Source organism: Embiotoca jacksoni, unplaced genomic scaffold, assembly GCF_022577435.1.
Source record: "Embiotoca jacksoni isolate LCO1_2020_lvr unplaced genomic scaffold, fEmbJac1.0.p SCAF_10, whole genome shotgun sequence".
Lineage (NCBI taxonomy): Eukaryota > Metazoa > Chordata > Actinopteri > Embiotocidae > Embiotoca > Embiotoca jacksoni.
In genome coordinates this window covers 19,744,538-19,764,397 of record NW_027185230.1, presented here as the reverse complement: position 1 = coordinate 19,764,397, position 19,860 = coordinate 19,744,538, and the positions used below count along the sequence as shown (strand labels likewise).

The 19,860-nt window shown below is 41.2% G+C and overlaps 1 protein-coding gene across 1 annotated transcript; it reads left to right on the top strand.

Moving 5' to 3' along the window:
* The first annotated feature begins 2,306 nt into the window (after positions 1-2,306).
* glis3 (GLIS family zinc finger 3) lies at positions 2,307-18,849 on the top strand. Its single transcript, XM_069172439.1, has 9 exons — positions 2,307-2,692; positions 3,334-3,493; positions 3,575-4,712; positions 10,474-10,635; positions 10,744-10,854; positions 12,352-12,493; positions 12,669-12,741; positions 15,328-15,485; positions 16,244-18,849. The coding sequence occupies exons 1-9, from the start codon at positions 2,332-2,334 to the stop codon at positions 16,336-16,338; spliced, it is 2,400 nt and encodes a 799-aa protein (XP_069028540.1). The 5' UTR covers positions 2,307-2,331; the 3' UTR covers positions 16,339-18,849.
* The last annotated feature ends 1,011 nt before the right edge of the window (positions 18,850-19,860 follow it).

The following is a 19,860-nucleotide window of genomic DNA, read 5'->3' as shown; positions in this document are numbered from 1 at the left end:
GCTGAAGTTATTACTGCTGTAACCCGAAGCCATTTGAAAAATGAGATTTATCAAATCGCTGCGCGAGTGTTTTCTTCTAAAACCTTAACTGTAGGATAAAGGTAGAAAGGGTTAATGAATTAAAGAAAGGGCTGAGTTAATGATTTTCTTAAATGATTTTCTTTTCCGGAAGAAATATAACCTCAAATATGATCAAATTTACTACTGAGCAATTCATATGTGTGACATTCGAGATAAAAACATCTTTTTCATCTTGGGGTGATGGTGCGCGCTTACCTGAAGACGGTATGTGAACGCGCACTAACACATTATAGGCTACAGTGCGACAACGGTCACTAACACATAAAGACATCTTTAATTATTTACTCTCAGTTTCGCTCAGTTAGAAGTGACGTCGTTCAGAGAACCGTGTCAAGGGCAAAAGTGTAATCGGGAGTGAAAGAAGTTCCTGGAAACAGAAGAGTGCGCCAGGACGCGGCGGACAGATTTCTCCTCAGTGTGCCCATCAAAACCCGGAGAAACACCACGAAACCCAACACCTCAGACCCGGAGAGGAACACCTCAGACCCGGAGAGGAACACCTCAGACCCGGAGAGGAACACCTCAGACCCGGAGGAACACCTCAGACCCGGAGAGGAACACCTCAGACCCGGAGAGGAACACCTCAGACCCGGAGAGGAACACCTCAGACCCGGAGGAACACCTCAGACCCGGAGAGGAACACTCAGACCCGGAGAGGAACACCTCAGACCCGGAGAGGAACACCCAGACCCGGAGAGGAACACCTCAGACCCGGAGAGGAACACCTCAGACCCGGAGAGGAACACCTCAGACCCGGAGAGAGGGGTTCATCCTGACATGTCACTTTGGGTAAAGTGTTCGTGGCATCTACAATAGGTGAGTTAACGCGCCACGAACAACAGCTGTGTCATAAAGAAAGATGTTTTAAACTCTTTTCAGCACTTCTTAGATGGAAAACAAAATAGAATCGATTAAGCTGAGCAGATGTTTTTGTGCAGATTTGGAGAAAACACTTAACCTACACTAACTTTTACAAGTGACCCATGTGTTTGCCATATTGATATTGGCCCTAAAGTCATCATGTTGACAACAAACTATGTGCTACTTATGGTCTAACCTGTGGTGGAAGAAGTATTCAGATACTTCACTTACGTAAAAAGTAACAATACAGCAATGAAATACTTCATTACTGGTAAAAGTAGCAAAGCAAAATATAGCCTAGTTAAAACATCAAAGTAAAAGTTCTGCTTTGGACCCTCTGACTGATATGTTATTGCATATGTATGACATCATTATATGATTAATACTGGCATCAGTGTGTAAGCTGCATGTTCCTGTTGTAGCTGCTGGAGGTGGAGCTAGTTTGAACTACTTTATATCTGCCACATAAATCTGAGGGCTTGTTAGAGGAGTACTGAGAGGAAAGGACCAAACTAAGTACTGAACCACAAATCTCTTTTCAGTTTTGGGATTTTTCTCTGATCTTTGATTTTTGCTGATACACTGGATCTTTGAAAATGTATTTAAATGAAATCTGAGAATTTCAAAGGGAAAAATTGCTATTTGGTGGAGCTGTTAACAACTCAGACATCGAAAACGCGGCCGAACTATATTCTGCATTTTGCAAGATGTCAGGAGACAAACAGGTTGGAAACTACATATGTATTCTTTAACAATGTGTTGAATTATAAAAGCTTATTATATTATCCATTGTGACACATCTTCATTTTAAAATTAAGATGTCAAACAAATGTCTTGGAGTAGAAAGTCCTTTTGTGGACTGTGCTGACAGGTCATCATTGTAAATGAGAATTGGTTCTCAATTGATTTTACCTGGTTAAATAAAGGTCATATAAAGTACGTTTCCCTCTGAAATGTGGAGAAGTTGAAGTATGAAGTCACATCAAATGGAAATACTCAAGTAAAGTATAAGTACCTCCAAATTATACTTACGTGCAGTACTTGAGTGAATGTACTTGCTTTCATTCCATCACAAAAGTTAGATAATACATATATTGTAGTATTTCTGCTGTGAAATAGGATCACTTCCTATCTAAAAGTATACAAGATCTTTCTAGTTGAGTGGTTTTCAGCAGGTTTGAGGTACAAAGTACAAAAACTGTGTTGGCTTACTTTTGCGGTTTCATTCCATATTTGAATATTTGAAAAACATATTTTCTGTGTTGCTGTGTTTGGATTTGTTCCCAGGTATGAGTCTTGGATTACTGCCATCTGCATAAAGACAAATTTACAAAACACAACTACTCGAATCAGCTTCCTCATGAGCACAGACCTTCTGGGGAATCAACCATGAGTGGAAAAGGTTGTCAGCTCCTGGTGTCTCCCTGCAGCGTGTCCCCCTCGCTAAGCATGATCAGAGAGCACCAGACCCCGTCCATCAGGATGTCCATGTCTTCCACACAACGGACCAATCTGAGTCCATCCTCGGGGAGAATGGAGAAAGCGAAAAGAGGGATCATGCATTCCTTAGCCTCTGGGAAACAGAGCGGAAGCAATGTTGTCCTGCCAACGCTGAGCCTCCGCAGACAGGTGCTGACCACCGGAAAACATCGAACCGAGCCGACTGCATCTGCACATCAGCAACCGCCAGCTCAGCATCCTCCAAACGCAACAGCTGCAGCCACCATACAGACAGGACTCTGCTCCGAAGGTGAGAACACACTCGTCAAAGGTTAAAGCTACCTAACAAACCGAGGTGTGTGAAACTTTAATCTCCACGTCAGCGCTTTGATCTGCTCAACACACAACCTGTCTATATTTTAACTGAGACATCAGGGGACACATCCCATAAAACAACATGTCTGAAAAAGTGACGTTGTGGATAAAGTTCTTCACTTCTTCACAGATGTGATTTACTCCTCTGCATCCCTCAGCTGGCCCTAAAGTGTCTTCACAGCCTCACTGTCCTCCTGCCAGACCTCCTGTTCTCTTGTTTATTGATAATTTACCAGGCATAAAGCTGAATGTTTTCTCCAGAAAGGAAGGATATGAAACACTGATTAGTGATTAACAGAGTAGAGAGTTTCTCTGGCCCGCTCAGGTTGGGGAGTGAAACGACTCTCAGTCAAAGCCGACTACAGGTGCTGCACCTGAGTTGGATTTGAATTTGTTGGTGGCTTTTCCAGATAGTTGTGTAATATTATTTTAAGACTTTAAACTAATTTGAGGAGGTTTGTTGAATGTGGATGAAAAATGTTGCTGTGCTCCGCTGCTGACCTGCAATATGTACTAGAATAAAGTATGTCCCATGTGGATATTTTATTTATTGAGTTCTGGGCTTGTGCCCAACAGATTGCTCTGCGTCCGATCCTGCCGTGGGTGGATTCGATCGGGCAGCTGCTGTTAACCTAACAGTGACCAGTAGTCCCATGACTGTTGTCACCGCAGGGCCTGCAGCTCCTCATCCTCCATCACAGTCTCATAGCGTGCTGATTCCTCACACTGATGCCAGGTGAGCAATATTAGTAATACTATGTAATGATGAGCTCATAAACAAATGGTTACTAAAGTGATTAACAACAATCTTTTTCAGGTGCGTACTGTCCAGAGAATCGCTGGCATCCACTACCCTCAGTCTGTTTGAAACGCAGTCAGTGTTTAGCGGCAGACACGACTGGCCATATGGTTACCGTGTGCTTCCTCCCCTGGGACTACCTCAGTGCTCTACCCAGGCCGGCGAGGGCGGCGAGCAGCTCAGCCTCTCCCCTGGCACGGCCATGTCCGGCACGACCATATCAGGCGGCACGAGCACCTCCACCTCCCTGCCCTCGTACCTCTTTGCAGGTGAGGTGGGAAGCCCCAGACAATCCCACGCTAAGAAGAGAGCCCTCTCCATGTCGCCTCTGTCAGACGTCATGGGCATTGATTTCAACTCCATTATACGCACCTCGCCTACCTCGCTTGTGGCTTATATCAATGGCTGCCGTAGCTCTCCGGCCTCCCACCCCACCATCTCACCTGTTCAGTCTGAGAGCTACGGACACTTCCTGGGTGTGAGAGGCCGCTGCATCCCCCACAACCATCTCTACAGCACGCCGAGCTCTTCACAAGCTCTGGCCCCACAGTCAGAGTGTGGCCGTATGCAGATGCTTGAAGAGGGAGGCGGTCTGGAGAGCCAGATGGCTAACATGGTGGTGGAGCAGCAGTGTCTTCCAGATGAAGGAGGGGCGCTGGAGAAGACTTCAGACGGCTGCAGCCAAACCACCAACAATATGCTGCCACCTCTACAGTTAGAGCCAGCTCTGTTGACTGCTGTCCAAGAAGCTGCTACTCCACATGGGCCTCCACCACCCTACCACTCACACATCCACCTCTCCAGACATCACTGCAAAATAGGGCCCCCTCCTCAGGATCCTGTCACACAAGCCCCCATGGTTCCTCTCAGGCACGGGGTCAGCTTTTTACCCCAGATCCCAATGCTGGAGGAAGAGGAGGGAGAGTTGGAGGACTACGGGGCCCACTGCTGCAGGTGGTTGGACTGCAGTGCATACTATGACCAAAAGGAGGAGCTGGTAAGACACATAGAAAAACTGCATGTGGACCAACGGAAGGCTGAAGATTTCACGTGTTATTGGGAGGGCTGTCCGCGCAACTTCAAGCCCTTCAATGCCCGTTACAAGCTGCTTATCCACATGAGGGTCCACTCAGGAGAGAAACCCAACAAGTGCTCGGTACACCTCTTCTGTTGTCATGCAACTGAATTGAATACTTTATTTTCTTTCTTTGTTTATCTGCCTCTTCGAAATAAGATCCCGTATACTGGCTCCCTTCCTAACAATAAGTGGAGAGCAAACTGCCTCTCAATCAGATGAATATTTATTTACTTATTTGTGAGTGAATGCAGGAACATGATGAATATCAGAGCTCACTGAATTCAACTCTGTCGAGTTGAAGCCTTTAAAGTGTCAGGCTGCTTCAGAGAAAGTCTTCTAAGAGTGAATGTCTTCATGTGCTCCGGGTTTACAACAGAAATATGACCTCTCTCTCCTCTTAATGTCAGCTATGAGGTAATTAGCGGAGCTCTGTGATAATTGACATGGGAGTGAACTCAATTATATAGTTATTAAATCAGCACAAAGGAGGTCTAGCACTTTAGATCTGGCATGGCACCATGTAGCAGCTTCTGGTCCTGTCAGCAGCCGGGGGTTTGCCAGGCCAACGTCTGACAAACTTGGCTTTCGTTCAGGGAAGGTGACGCCCCGTGGTCTGGGAGAGTGGGAGTTTATCCATGGGCCGAACAAACAAATAGCTTTGTTTATCCAAGATAAATAATGTCGATTTTTTTTTTTTTTTAAATCTGTTTCAATTTAATGACAACTCTAAAGTCTGGCAGTTGTTATTCTTCATGTGATGAGAAAGATTTCAAAATGTAGTGATCCCAGTTTCAGTGTAAAATGTGGAAACAAGACTAATGCTGCTTGTTTGCGGTGCTTTGCTCTAAATGCTAACATGAACATCATGCTGCCTGTGACAGTGTAAGGCCGCTGTAATATTTGCAATATTTGATCATGTTAGTGTTATTGCATGCTAACATTTTTTAATTAACACCAAGCACAAATAACAGCTGAGGCTGATGGGGATTTCACTCCCTTTGCAGATTTGTTTTAAATTACTGAATGTTGTGGACATCTGATGGTGGCGTTAGATGCAACAGCAGGGAATCGATTCATCCTCGGGGCACAATGAATATCTGAAACTAATTTCACCGCAATAGCACTTGTTTACATATTTTATTAAAAGTCAGAAATGACAACGGGCCAGAGGTTCCGGAGGAAAAGGTAGAGGCTCGTGGAAGTCTGTAGAAAAGATCATCTCGGCAGCCGGCTGTCGGCACCAAAAACTGTGTGAATCCACTTAGTAGATGTTGAGATATTTCACAGGATGAAGGAAAACTTTGACCTTGTGGTGGAGTTACACTTCAAGTCAGGGGGGTCACCAAGGTCATTAGGATTCACCATCTGGGTAACATGGCAATCTGCATCAACTTTCATAGCAATCCATCCTATATTTGTTGACTTGTTTCATAAGAAGTTATAAATGTCAACCTACTGGTGGTGCTGGAGGAAAAGATGGAGGGTCGCCAAAGTCGGTAGGATACATCATCCGTAAGCCATAAATATCTGAACCATGTGGTGAACCGATTGGCCGTCAGACAAACCCACGTTTCTGCCCATATCTGCTAGCATCTCAAGATATTAAGCGTGGATTGTAATGCCTCCTTTGTCTTTTCTTCACTCGCTCTGTGAAAACACTTGAGACTTAGATGAGTAATTAACAGGCCACCGGCCAAACATGCTTCATGGAGCTGCTTTCAACAAGTCAATTATTAACAGCTTGCATACCTGCAGTCGACCTTTTGCTCCAAAATACTCACTTATTAGTCGAAGCAGTTTGTTGCCATGGGGCTGCGGTTGTTGGATGGGTCTGCGTTCCTTGTAATCGCTCAATGATGAACGATTCATGGTTGCAACCTTTTGGAAAAAAACAGAACTAACACACTTTTTGTGTTTGTGGCACAGTAGTTGTACAGTTATGGTAGTTGTTGTACACACTGAGTCTAAATTTACACACTAGAATTATCGCTGCTACACTTCATTGAGACATTTTGATTCTTCGTGGATTTTTTTTCTGGTCAAGACTGAACATAATGTCAAGAGTTCAGGCTGTTTTTCTATTTACATAAACATTTTCATGGAGCGGGGCACTAGTCTGGGCATGAGATTCCTTCTACAGAAAGGTTAAAAAGTTGTGTCTAAACAAAGGAAATCATTTTAAAACTGAACAGAACAGTTCGAGCAGCCAAATGTACTTTTTATATATTTACTTGAGAAATCTAACATCCGAGATGCAGAACCCAGTTCTACCTCAGGGAATGATTGGCAGGTGAATAAACTGATGCATGATATATGAAATGTTCCAGCCTGCAGCAGAACAATGAGGCAGCTTTTGTTACACAGTGAACATGTAGGGCAGGCCCAGACTTGTACCTGTCATCTCACAATCTGTGGAAGGATGAACAGTTTGTTAATATATCCTTGACTCACCAGTCTATTTACATGTGTCACGATGATTTAAGCTTCAGAAGCAAAGTTTGAACCCAAACGACAGATTTCCACAGTCATTGTGAGGCAGCAGGTCAATGATGATTTCTTTTTAATATCGCTGTTATTTGCACAGATTGAATGACGCCTCAGGTAATGGAGACGGCTTGTTCTCATGAATTATTAGTTTGTACCACTCCAACACTGAGAATAATGATTACAAAAAAATTCAACCTTAACTTCATAGTAAATTGCATTTAAATGTTTTATTATTTGCACTGAGTCTTAAATAGTTGATGCCAAGTAAAACAACAAGACTAATTTTCTAGCAAATTTGGCCAAAATGTATTTAATCTCAGTGAAAGTCTTCGTTAAGAATCAGTGTTTTCACATAAGTGAATATGAAACCTTAGTTTCTTCCCGAATTCACAAAATGTCCCCACATGAGCAGCTTGTAATTCAAGCCTGTCTGAAGGCCGGCCTGATGGGATTTCAGGTTTGGCAACATTTTAAGCGCCATCCGTAAACTTGTTTGAACGGCGCTAACTTGGTTTTGGCATCAGAAAATGATGCTTCAGAAGCTGGAATATAATTCCACATTACTGGCTCTGTTCTTATTTTGAATTTTTGTTTACGGATGATTTTGTTCCACAGCAGTTTTCTTGTTTCTGATAACAAAAGAATGAATCCCAGTCTGATAACTGGAATTGGAAACACTGAAATGATCCAGAGCTCTAAACCAGTCTGACAAGTTCCCCTAAAATGTAGGTATGACACCAATTTCTGACAGTTTGTTACACATATTGTTTAAAATGTTTTATGATATTTTATGTATTTATTTATTTTGATGTCTGTTCACACTAAAATGTTCTGTCCCACTTTGGGGAGTCCCACTATGAGTTAATGGGGACAAAGACCTAAAGAATCTAAATTTAGTAGCTATGAAGGAGGCAGTGAAACAAAAAAAAGCAGAAAGGGTCGATCTATCACTGGTGGAACAGGGAAGAGTGGAGTCCAGAGTGAATTGACCTCAGAGTAAGATTGGGCAGCGGACAGAGTCTGCTGGCACAGACTGCAGCTGTCATTGTTCAGCCAGGGCATGAATCCCTGCCAGGACCTGTCAGAAGCTGGCGGTAACATTCATCTGCACTGAGGAGCCATACTGCTTTCTTTTCAGCCCAAACATCCCTTGTGACAAACTAAAAAGCCTTGTGTGCTTTATGAGAGCTTTGTGAGACGGAGAGAGAGCGAGAGAGAGTTACACAGTGACCCACCTCTGGATGGTCTGAGAGCCTGGCAGGATTTCAGCTGTGCTGGTTCTCGCTTGTCTGTCCTCTTTGGTTACGAGAGACTATTTATCTCTGTCTGTGCTGCTTTTATTTGTAGCGCGCTCAATGAGGCGCCTGTTGTTAATCCTTTTCTTTTAACTATATTTAGGATGGGTGTATTTTTCCACTGCTTGTGATGGAACATTTAGTGCCACTCTCCTGTTTTGTTGCTTTTCCAGTTTAATTCATTTGCTTTGACCAAATATTAAGAAATCATATCGAGATCTGGTCATGCATTTTCCTAACAATCAAGAAATGGTTGGCATATCATTGAATTACAACAGCAGCTTCACTGAAAATAAAATTTAGATAAACGTGATGTGAAAAATTATGAAGTTGAATAGATGTTGACAGGAAATAGCTGCGTCGTGATGAGAAGGAATGGCAACTATTTCTAATAAGACAAAAACATTTTAATTTGGATTTGGCAGTGATGACTGAGAGGTTTCGGTATGTGAGGAATCCGGTCTTTGAGGAAGAATAACATTATCGGACATGGTCTGTGTGTTCTGTGCATGAAGATTAGTAAGGAAATTCCAAACCCCCTGCGTGCAGGAAGAGGGAGAGTAAAGTCGTGGCCCCACTAAAGAAAAGCTTTGATGATTCACATATTTTAGCAGTGAAGTCACTGTGGTCGCATGATACTGCAAAAAGGAGCAGCTTTGTCGGCTGGGATTAGTGTGGTATTAGTATTTTCCCTAAACCCCGGACACAGAGCATTTGCAAGGCCTTGTGGATGATGCTGTCACATACTGTAAAATAATTAGTCATTTATTTATCTGATTTTTACTGCAGTTCTATGAAATCTTCTAAATACTCTTCTAAAAAAAGTTTTTTTTTTTCTCTTTTTTTAATTTTCAAAAAAGTTTTATTTAATAATTGACAGCTACCAACTGCTGTCAAGGTGATACAAGACAGACGATTGAAAGCACAAAACATGTGTGCATAAACACTGACCCCTGCTGGTCACACTACAACCATCAAATATTTGTGTGAAGTGTAAAAACAGAAATGAAATGTATATTTAAACGGTGTAATAGCATTAATACCCTTGTCTCACTCAGTCACATGGTTGTATGTATGTAAATTATTTTAAGATTCCTGTATCAATGGGACAACAGTTCCCTATTTTGTGGCAGAAGTGCATACAAGACAGAAAAGTAAATGAAAAAGACAAAAATATATATATATGTATAACTATATTTCCACCATGCAGCTGCCTCACTGAATATGGTCCGGTATTATGAGACTAATCTTTAACTTGTTAATAGTGAATTCCTAAGACTTTGTTTTTTGAGAAGAGACCAGGATTATGATTGTAATCAATGTGCTGCAGATTCACTTGTTTTTTAAATTGGGTTTTGATTTATTATTTTTTTCAAGCATAAGCATGAGATTGCTGAAAGAGTTTTAAGAATCTTAAGGGAACAAAGTGATTGTATCGTTTGTGTCCAACTAAGTTATCCAAGTTTAACACAATATTTGGTATAAATAATGTTGCGTTCGCTTTATCTCCTGCAAAATTGCATGCTAACATTGGCCAAACATCCAACTATGAAGAAGTACGGCTTAACAACATAATTAATTCTTCAATGGATGATTACAATACAGTATATTGGTGTTAATCAAGTAATTCAAGTGAAATAATAGAGTCTGTTACAGTCAGAAGTTTCAGTTCTTAATAGACAACAAACTTGCCATAAAACCGAAATCCACGTGTCTCTTCCAGATGTTTGTCTCTGTCTGGGTTTTGCTGATTTCTAGTTGCTCTCCTGTCAGTCACGGCAGCAGCAATGAACAGTCAGGGCTCACTTGAATGTCAGCTGAAACTAAATGACAGTAATTTTTCTATTCAAAAGGCTTTCTATACTTCTTCCACTCCCTCCCACACACACTCTGAGGTCAGCAGCCTTTTGTCTGTGGTGATTCCAGTGAACACACTGATACTCTTAAGTACACAGTATGAGCAGCATCAGGGTAAAGAGGCTAGTAGAGTTAAGATTAAATATTGAATACTGCTACTCTGGGGCAAACTACTCATCTGTGTTTATATTCGTTTACAGTTTGAGGGCTGCAAGAAGGCTTTCTCCCGGCTCGAAAATCTGAAGATCCACCTGCGCAGCCACACGGGGGAGAAGCCGTATGTGTGTCAGCACCCAGGATGCCACAAGGCTTTCAGCAACTCCAGCGACAGAGCCAAACACCAGCGGACCCACCTGGACACGGTGAGTGGCGGCGCCAGCACAAACACTTAGTGACAGTTATGAATGGTGCTTCACTGCTTTGCGTCAGGGTGCGCTTCCATATGTGCTGATGTGTCTTTGGTTGTACAGAAGCCGTATGCGTGCCAGGTGCCCGGCTGTGCCAAGCGTTACACCGATCCCAGCTCTTTAAGGAAGCACATGAAGTCCCATTCAACTCGAGAGCGACAGTTACGGAAGAAGGCAAGTACAGTGCTGCAACACAAGAACAATTTCTACATTTTTACAAATAGTATTCTTCCTCAGAAAATATTAGAATCGATAATAATATGGAATAATAATAATTAGAAACACTACACCAGTGAACATTGACAAACAATGACTGACAAATTAAACCGGATTTCTAAAAGCATTTATTTTTATTAGATATTTGATGTCATAAAAAACTTTTCACCTTCACTGAACCTCACTAGTGAAGACAACAAGGCGACACTCTCACTTCCTCAACATCACAATCATGAACAAAAACAAGCCACATTAACACATGTCACATATTTCACTTCAACGTGCTTTAATTTGTCCTAATTAGCTGACAGGATGCTCTCTGTGACGCGCTCTCCTTCCCACTCTGTTTGCTCTGCATCTTCGGTGTACATAGACAAATGTCACTAACATTCATTAACTTACATCTACGTGTGCCTGCAGTTAGATGGAAATATGTTGCAATGCGGCGTCTCAATTTCATACATGCGCTTACAGGTGAAGAGTGACAGAACAAGGTCACACAAACATACAAACAATTATGTCGTTTTTCGCGTCTTTGTTCAGTTTTTATTTCCTTCAGTTTCCACCGAGCGACTCCATTACAAAGTTTTACTTTTGCTTGTGTGTGCGAAGCTCTTCTTAACTCTGAGGTTTATGTCACCATAGATACAGATAAAGACGGTCGTTTGTTACTAAAAAAAAAGTGACATAAAAGTCTCCCACACGCTCAACCTATTTAAAACTCAAATCAATACTGTAATTGTGATTTTGTGGGTAAGTGTCAAGACGGGTTGCATGTTATATTAGCTTTTTTAATTTGTTTTATTTCATTCAACGTTTATTTAATCAGAAAAGTTCCCGTTGGGATTAGAAATATATATTTTCCACTGCAAAATGATCACAAATATGCGGTCTCATAAGCGTCTTATAGGTTTTTCTTGCATTCTCTGCAAATACGCGTGATGGTCGTAAACAGGCCAAAATAGCAGTAACAGAACTTTCCCATGTAAATATTTAATCTTTATTTGGTAGTGAAGTGGCAGTGAATGTGAGAGATGAAGCAGTATGGCCACATTCCCATTTCAGACGCCCCACATTCATTTCCACATTCATTTGGACTGATTTTAATATTGCTTTTGCAGAGAATTAATGGCTCAGGCAGAACCAACATTGACTTTCCAATTTTGCAGCTGTTAATGATCTATGATGCCTTTTAAAAACAAGAACTGGTGAAGGTGACTCGTCAATTGAAGCATCATGATGAAGTTGGATGTGTGAGGTTTTAAGGTGTTTTAGTAATATTAGACTGATTAAAACTCATACATACACATTGCAAAAACATGAAAACAAATTGTAAATGGAACTAAAGTTTTACTAACATGCAATATTAGTGACATGAAAAGTCTGCCAGAATCCCATCAGTGTTTATGACCTTCATTACAATTTATGTTTATGTTTGATGTGTCATTTCTGCAGATGAAATCCACCGCTGATGTGACCCAGGACACGCTGACAGACTGTTTAACCATCCACCCTCTGCAGCCGAGCCTCTCCCCTCTGGCAAGGCGAGACAACAACTTGAACCCATCTCCCGGTGCCTCCCATGAGTCATACTCTGGTATGTCTGAGCTCTGGCTCTCTGCATTAATGTGGTTGATATTGAAAATAAACAAACAAACAAAAAAACTAGATACGTAAGCGTATCACCCTTCAACCATATGCACGTAGTATTCATGATAGTTGCTTAGATTCAGGCTGTGGTGGAGCGCCCTGACCTGTCTGTCGTCCCTCAGCTGCTCCACACGGACCACAATCCTACAGCGACCCTCACCTGGCTCTGCTCTTCTCCTTACAACATAATTACAGGTACCGGACATGTTTTGTTCTGTCATCACTGATTTAGGTTTGTGTTTATCCGAGTTGGAGAAAACATTTTTTGGCAGAATATAAATCATTCAAACTGTTATATTCTTCAGTTCATGCGTCCATAATGTGAAAGAAATTGTATCGAGATGTTTTTTTTAGATTTCATTAAAACCAAGTCGTTAGTCAAGGCATACTCAGTTTGTGCAAACATACATATTCAGTACCTTTTTTAAAAAAAACCAGTTCTTTTCATGTTTAAATACTGTGCAGTCGTCGGAGCAGTTAGCTTTACTCACTAAGCGCTCTGATATCTTCTTTTCATTTTGTTTTCCCACTGGCACCGTAAGAGCCTAAACCCTGACTGATTTAAATACTTCACAAATCTTGTTTTCCTCTCTTTTCACGAACTGAAAGAATTAACTTAAACATTGGTTGTCATGGATTCAAGACTATGAGCTCATAATTAGAATAATCAGTTTAAAAGAAAGCACTATTTTGTACCCTGATAAAAGACTGCAAAGGATTGCGGATTTTTGGGGGGTGTTATTGTTGTTTGTGTTTTTTGTTTATTTGCTGTGTGGGTGGATGCTGCGGCTGGGAAGAGGCTTTTTGGGGTTGGGAATGGCCAGCAACACATTTCCCCTGTCAACCCATAGGAAAACATCCCTTCATCCATACACTTCAAAGCATGTGATAAAGGATTTCTTTCGTCCTGAGCAGCCAGATGCTCATGGCTCCTCACTGGCTTTGATTGTTCTCATATCAGCAGTAGGCCAAAGCATTCACTGCAGGACTCTGTGTAGACAATCAGCCTTTGAAAGCAGACCGTGCCTTGCCTCATTGGTCTCAACGGCTAGTTTTAATGGATGCTATAGCCACCGACAAGCACGGCTAAGGAATTCAATAAACGAGTCATAAAATCAAAAAAAAAACATTTAAGATCCAAGGGAGAAGAGAGAGCGCTGTAATTACGTTTTAGATGTTTAATCAATTGTAAAATCCTTGTTGCCATTTTCGGTACACTTTTATCTGATTCCTTTCAGCTCCTACTCAATCCTTGAATATTGTCAGCAAACTTTGGCTTGTTGAATGTTCTTGTTATTGGCAAGTAGACGTGCAAAGTGTCGTTCAGCCAAACCCAAAAGCAGGATTTTCAGCTGCCATGGACACTGGATAATACTTTAATTTACTAATTGAATCATCTATAGTGAACAACGACTATATTTTATTCAGTAAGTTATATCAATTAAGTAGTGTCCTAATTTTTTTTAAATGTCGTAAATGATTGAAAAAGACCTAAAACGTAAGTTTCATGCATTCTTATTCCCAGCGGTTGAAGAAAAAAACGTGTTCAGTGTCATGAAGCTGGCTAGCGGTTTACAATAAAGTTGGTCGAAATGACTTGAACTATTGTGTTGGAAAATGCTCTGAATGCTCTGTGCTGCGGGGGTGTTGAGTACAGGGTGTAATATATCATAAAGCCCCAATAGGTGCTACAGGTCTTAATTCAGCTGCATGAACTCCATAAGTGAAACATATGAGATGGTTTTCTAAGTCCTGTGCAGAAACTATATATTTTATTGCAATTGGCAGCACAATACATATTTTTAAAGGAATACCAAGCTTCAAACATCAAAATGAAGTGCACAGTGTCTCACCATAGTTGGACCAGAATTCTGCCGTGCAGAAAATGAAGGGTTAAATCTGCTGTGCAAGCAGCCACAATGCATGTAGCAGTAAATCTTTCCTCATTACATGGATGCAGCAAAGATGGACAAGTTAGAGGGAGCTCTCTGCACTGTTTTTAGTGGTTATTTCAAATAAGAGCGATGCTGCCCGTCTCATCGGCATCCAACAAGAGATGTGTTCAAGCAAGTGATGACAGTTTATCTGATGCAGATGCTCTTGGAACCAGTGTTTGTAAATTTACACAGATTGATTGAACTTGTAATTATCTCATGGTGGATTAAATGTGGATTCATGTTTAATTTGCTGTGGACATTGTGTCTTTGTGTGAAGTAGGTGTGCATGAGAATACTGTATTACTAATAATATATACAAATCTAAAATTTAAGGATGGCAAAAGGACGATTCCGTTTCTCAGCTTAGATGTTTTGGATTTCTTTAGCCTCTGAGATGCACATTAAGTTATTTAAAATGAGAGTATAATACCCTTTATTTGGTGACGTTTGTCACATACCTTTATACAAACTGTATAATATGATGTCTTAATTTATTTCTTAAGGAAAATACCAGACACTGAAACATATACAGGACAGAGGATGGACACAACAAAGGCAATACCTGTAGAAAACACCCAACGAAATACTGTAATCCTTGATTCTATTCAGTGGGTATATGTGAGAAATATTTAAGATTCTTTTTCTAAGTTTTAACATTTTTATGGATTACATATAAATAGAATACCGCCGTAAAAATAACTCTAAAACTGAATTACGACTCAATTTCATTCATCATTGCTGCTCAAAGATGTTTGTACCTGTTTTGTTTTTTTAATAATACAAATGATATGCTGTTCTTTATCTTCCGCCCGCAGAGGATTTACTCTGGTTTGAAATATTTCAGGTTTGTTGACGCCTCCCCTCACCAGCTCTTCCCCGGGGACCAGTGTGGGTCGTGCTCTTCCACCTGCCTCCCTCATCCTCCCGGTGGGGCCTCCCTGCAGAACAACTGTGATCTGAAGCAGCCCAGCCAGCCTCCTGATCTGGCAGATCACAGCCCAGGTACGCTCACAGGTTATAATCGCATTATTCTCCCGGTTTGTCAAAAGCTCGATCCACAGATGTAAACACAGTTGTGCCGAAGGGTGAGGTACGCCTGAAAGAAAATGTTCAAGTTTCAAATCTGAAGAGGCTATTAGCAAACATGTGGGTGGTTTGACAATCTGTTTGAACAGATTTCCACACATGCACATTAATCGTGCAGTATATCTTTATGATGTGTGGCAGGTGGCTGATGGTTTTTCGAGTTAGACCGAATCAGGCAGCTCCACTTCGTGTATCTTTAAATAGACATCACCTATTTTCCCCTCAGACTTGACAGCCACAGTGATGTTGACAAGGTGCTCAGAAACACAGTTCTTCATTTCTAATGCTGCTGGAATGTCTCATTTAAGGAGGAACGCTTCAGTCTTTAACCGAGCTGGGGTTTTTATCTTAGGGATAAAAGGTGAGGTTTTCTCATTTACCCTGTAGGGCTCTCAGGACAAATGAAGATGATATATTCTGGAGTCGCCTCATGCACACTGATGCCTTTGGTGACAGTTTGTCTCCAACAGTCAATAATCCCAATGGGGTGAGCAGCTCACAAACAGCTCTTCAAATGATGAAAATACAATCTAAAGCCAGCTGGTGTAGGATGAGGCTCTATGGCCACTGGTTTCCACAAACCCCACAGTGCAATACTATGTATTTCTGTGTGTGTGTGTGTGTGTGTGTGTGTGTGTGTGTGTGTGTGTGTGTGTGTGTGTGTGTGTCCACAGGACTTGCTGCTAATCAAGAATTACTTGGAGGGGATTTCTTCAGTGTGGTGGACCGCTGCACGAGCCACATCTCCTGCATCTATTCAGAGGGATGACACTACTCACTTGTGGGTTTCTTTTCTTTGCACTATTTAGTGTGCGTGTTCCTTTTAGACCTAATGTTTAACGGGAACAACACATCCACAGCACTGTGACTTCATTTAGCGAAATAAAAGGATATTAGATGATAAGACTGCTCCCTCAGTCAGACAGAAATCGAGGAATTGACTGGCTTTCTCCTTAATAATCAATGTACTGTATAGTAATGACTGTGCCTACAGGATTTAAATGTTTACTTCCTCGGTTCTTGTACAGCCTGTAACATGAGTGTAACAAGTAGTAAGTATTTCAAGTAGTTTCTGGTGACATTTTTCACAATATTCAACACTGCAATAAAAGCAAAGGGATCATTTGTTAAGGATTTTCTTAGAAGCATAGCTTTGTAACTATAGGAACAAGACAGCCATACCATTTCACTGTAAGGTTCATATGCATAACCTGTTGTTAGACTATAGTGATGTGCTATGTGCTCCTGTGCCTACATCCTCAGGCAGATTTGTGTTGATGACCAGTGATTTTTTTTTTTTTATTGTTATTGTATGTTTATACCGCAAATTACTTACCCTTCACTTTATAGTTGTTTCTTTCTGACAACAAGGCATAATGCTGTACAGTTTTTGAACATCTTTTCCTCCATTTCAGGTCATTTACTGGTGTTAAGAAAAGGCACTTTTGGATGCTTCAAAAGCTGCTTGAGATAAAGAAATTAATACAGTTATTATAATAGCTTCAGTTGTTGTTTATAGCATTCGATTGAGGTGCACATGTTACCATCCAATTTGCAATACCGTGCAAAGATCATGCACACGTTACATCCACCGTGGAACACAAAAGCAAATTTGAAGTCTCCACATTTATTAAATGACCGTGAGACTAAAACCACTCTTTGAAATTCTGAAGCAAGCTTCAGCAGTGATGTAAAACGGACACGATTTGTAGTGAATGTGCTAACGTGCAAAAATACTGCTGTGGTGCTGAAATATTTGGGATGGCTCAAGAAAAAGAGGTAAATTGTTTGTGCCCTCGTTTGTCATTCGTCTCTCAGTAATATGTTGCACTAAACTCTCTTGTCGATCAGTTCATTTTCTATTTCTAAATTTTCAAGTTTACCACGCAGATCATTGACAAGGTCAAAGACATGCTCTTGCTTTTACATAATGAGAGGGCCACGACACTGCAGTCAGTTTCACAAACTGCACTACAAAATAGAAATGAAAGGGGAGAAGTGTTAACTTTTAAATAAACTACACAAGAGCAAAGACACTGATTCACTCATTTATTTGTGTCTCTCAAAAACAATGTGGAAAAATAGTGTAAATAGGGGATTTCTAAAAATGATTTAGTTGATACTCTAAGAAAGAAAAACAGCCGCTTTGCAGCTATTAACGATTCCAAAATAAACTAATTGAATGGCTTGACTCAGTTTCTCTCTGCAGAGTTAGTATCTTTATCTTTATCATTAAACAAGACGAAGTTAAAAGGCAGCGACTGCTATGTGAAAGCCATACAAATAACTTGTTAAGGTGAAATGCTGAAGGCAACAAGCTAATGTAAATCCCAGAATAAATAAGCCACCACTGCTGTGTTTGAGTATGAAAAACCTGTCCGGGTCCAGTTGGCTCCAATCTTCACAGCGGTGTATTCCTCATGTTTCAAATTGAAAGGACAAACATTTTTACTTGAAAATAATTCTTTTAGCGAGAGTGTCATGCTTCAGATGGGGGTTTCAGTTGTTGCTTAGCAACAACAACAACAGCTTTTCCAAAAAGCATCTGTTTAGTACTGCTAATCAAAAAAAAAAAAAGGAGTGCTTCGCAGTGGACATAGGTGGTTGGTTAAGCTTTGTGCCCAGTAGGAAGCCTCTTAACAACACCGGCTTTGTTTGGACACCGTTTCCAGTTTGCAAGTTTTGCGTTTGTGCAGCCCGGTGTAAATGTGTTACACTTCATTCATTTCATAGACTTAATCCACCACTTTTGCACAATATACACACACTAATTCTCACATAAAATGGCATGAAATGTGGCCACAGTTTATACTATCATAAATAATTAGCAACGGTGAACTAAAACAACCAACTGTTTGCCCCCAAAATGTCATAAAGTTCATCCCCAGATTGAGAATCAAAGGAGGCACATTGATTTAGGCTCCAAAGCTCTGAGTCGGTTGTTAACATGGACAGAAAACAAACACCTGCTCTGAAAGCATATAATTGTTCATGAAGAGAAGATATTCACCGGGAGGGTTTTAACTCTTAAAGACTCGCAGCGAGAACAAAAGACTCGACCTTCATCTTTATAGTCACGTTACCTGTTGTAGGTGACAGACCACACTATGGATGAAAACCCTCTCAGGCCACGTGGAGCATCTCTGTTTGCTTTGTGCCAACATATCAAACACAACACACCCTCACCGCTGGTTACAGCCTGCTGACCGCCACACCTCCCCTTTTATCAGGGAGGGGCTTTGTCTTAATTGAGTTTTTTGATCAAATAAATTTGTTTTTATTGGCCCTCACCCTGCATCGCTCTCTTTTCATGTCTTAAGAATCAGCCACATCTGCTCCACCAGTTTTACCTCTTTGAAAGAGTCGGGTTTTTATTTAGGGAGAAAGATCTTCTAAATATGAGGAACGAGAAAGACTTTGTTTACCCTTTAAATATGTTTGGACATACAAGTGAGATATATTAAGATCTCTTTTCATTTCAAAGATTTTGGGGGGAGGATTTTACATTTGCTGAATAATCCAAATGGAGGACAACCTTGAAATGACTGCAGGTGGACATGTGTGGTATGTTTGTACAGTAAATTGCTTCTTTTTTTAATTATGTGCTGTTTGAAGCTGGACTTGATGACGGCCCGGTGGACAACAGATGTTTGGGTTACAGATTATTAATGTCAATTGATTTCTTTGTTTGGTCAAAACATAAATAAAATAGAATGTAGACTAAATTACATGAATCATCTTCACAATCCCGATTCAAACATACAGCTGACACTTAAATCACCTTGAAAAGAAGAAGAAGCTCAATTATGATCAGAAATCACCATCTAAGTATGATAATAAGAAAATGATCATAAATAGTAATAAATGATTAGTCGACATGTAGATGGTTGTATGTCTCCTTATTGTTTAAAGGACATCTGAAAGGACCTGAACTCAAACACGTGACTTTATTCCATCAAACATCCAACATGTGATGTCTGGATTCGTGTCTTAATGAATCACAGCCCGGGTGTCCCGTCCCGGCTGGTCCCGGCCCGGCCACACGGAGCAGCTTGTCCCGGTGGTTCCGGTGGTTCTACCGTGTCCCGGTGGTCCCGGTGGTTCCGGTGGTTCTACCGTGTTCCGGTGGTTCCGGTGGTTCCGGTGGTTCTACCGTGTCCCGGTGGTCCCGGTGGTTCTACCGTGTCCCGGTGGTTCCGGTGGTCCCGGTGGTTCCGGTGGTTCTACCGTGTCCCGGTGGTTCCGATGGTCCCGGTGGTTCTACCGTGTTCCGGTGGTTCTACCGTGTCCC

Excerpts from the sequence above, each read along its gene's own strand:
- glis3 (XM_069172439.1), top strand. The coding sequence starts at position 2,332 with ATGAGTGGAAAAGGTTGTCAGCTCCTGGTGTCTCCCTGCAGCGTGTCC. Across the intron at positions 4,713-10,473 it reads AGAAACCCAACAAGTGCTCG|TTTGAGGGCTGCAAGAAGGC; the intron begins GTACACCTCTTC and ends ATTCGTTTACAG. Across the intron at positions 10,855-12,351 it reads AGCGACAGTTACGGAAGAAG|ATGAAATCCACCGCTGATGT; the intron begins GCAAGTACAGTG and ends TCATTTCTGCAG.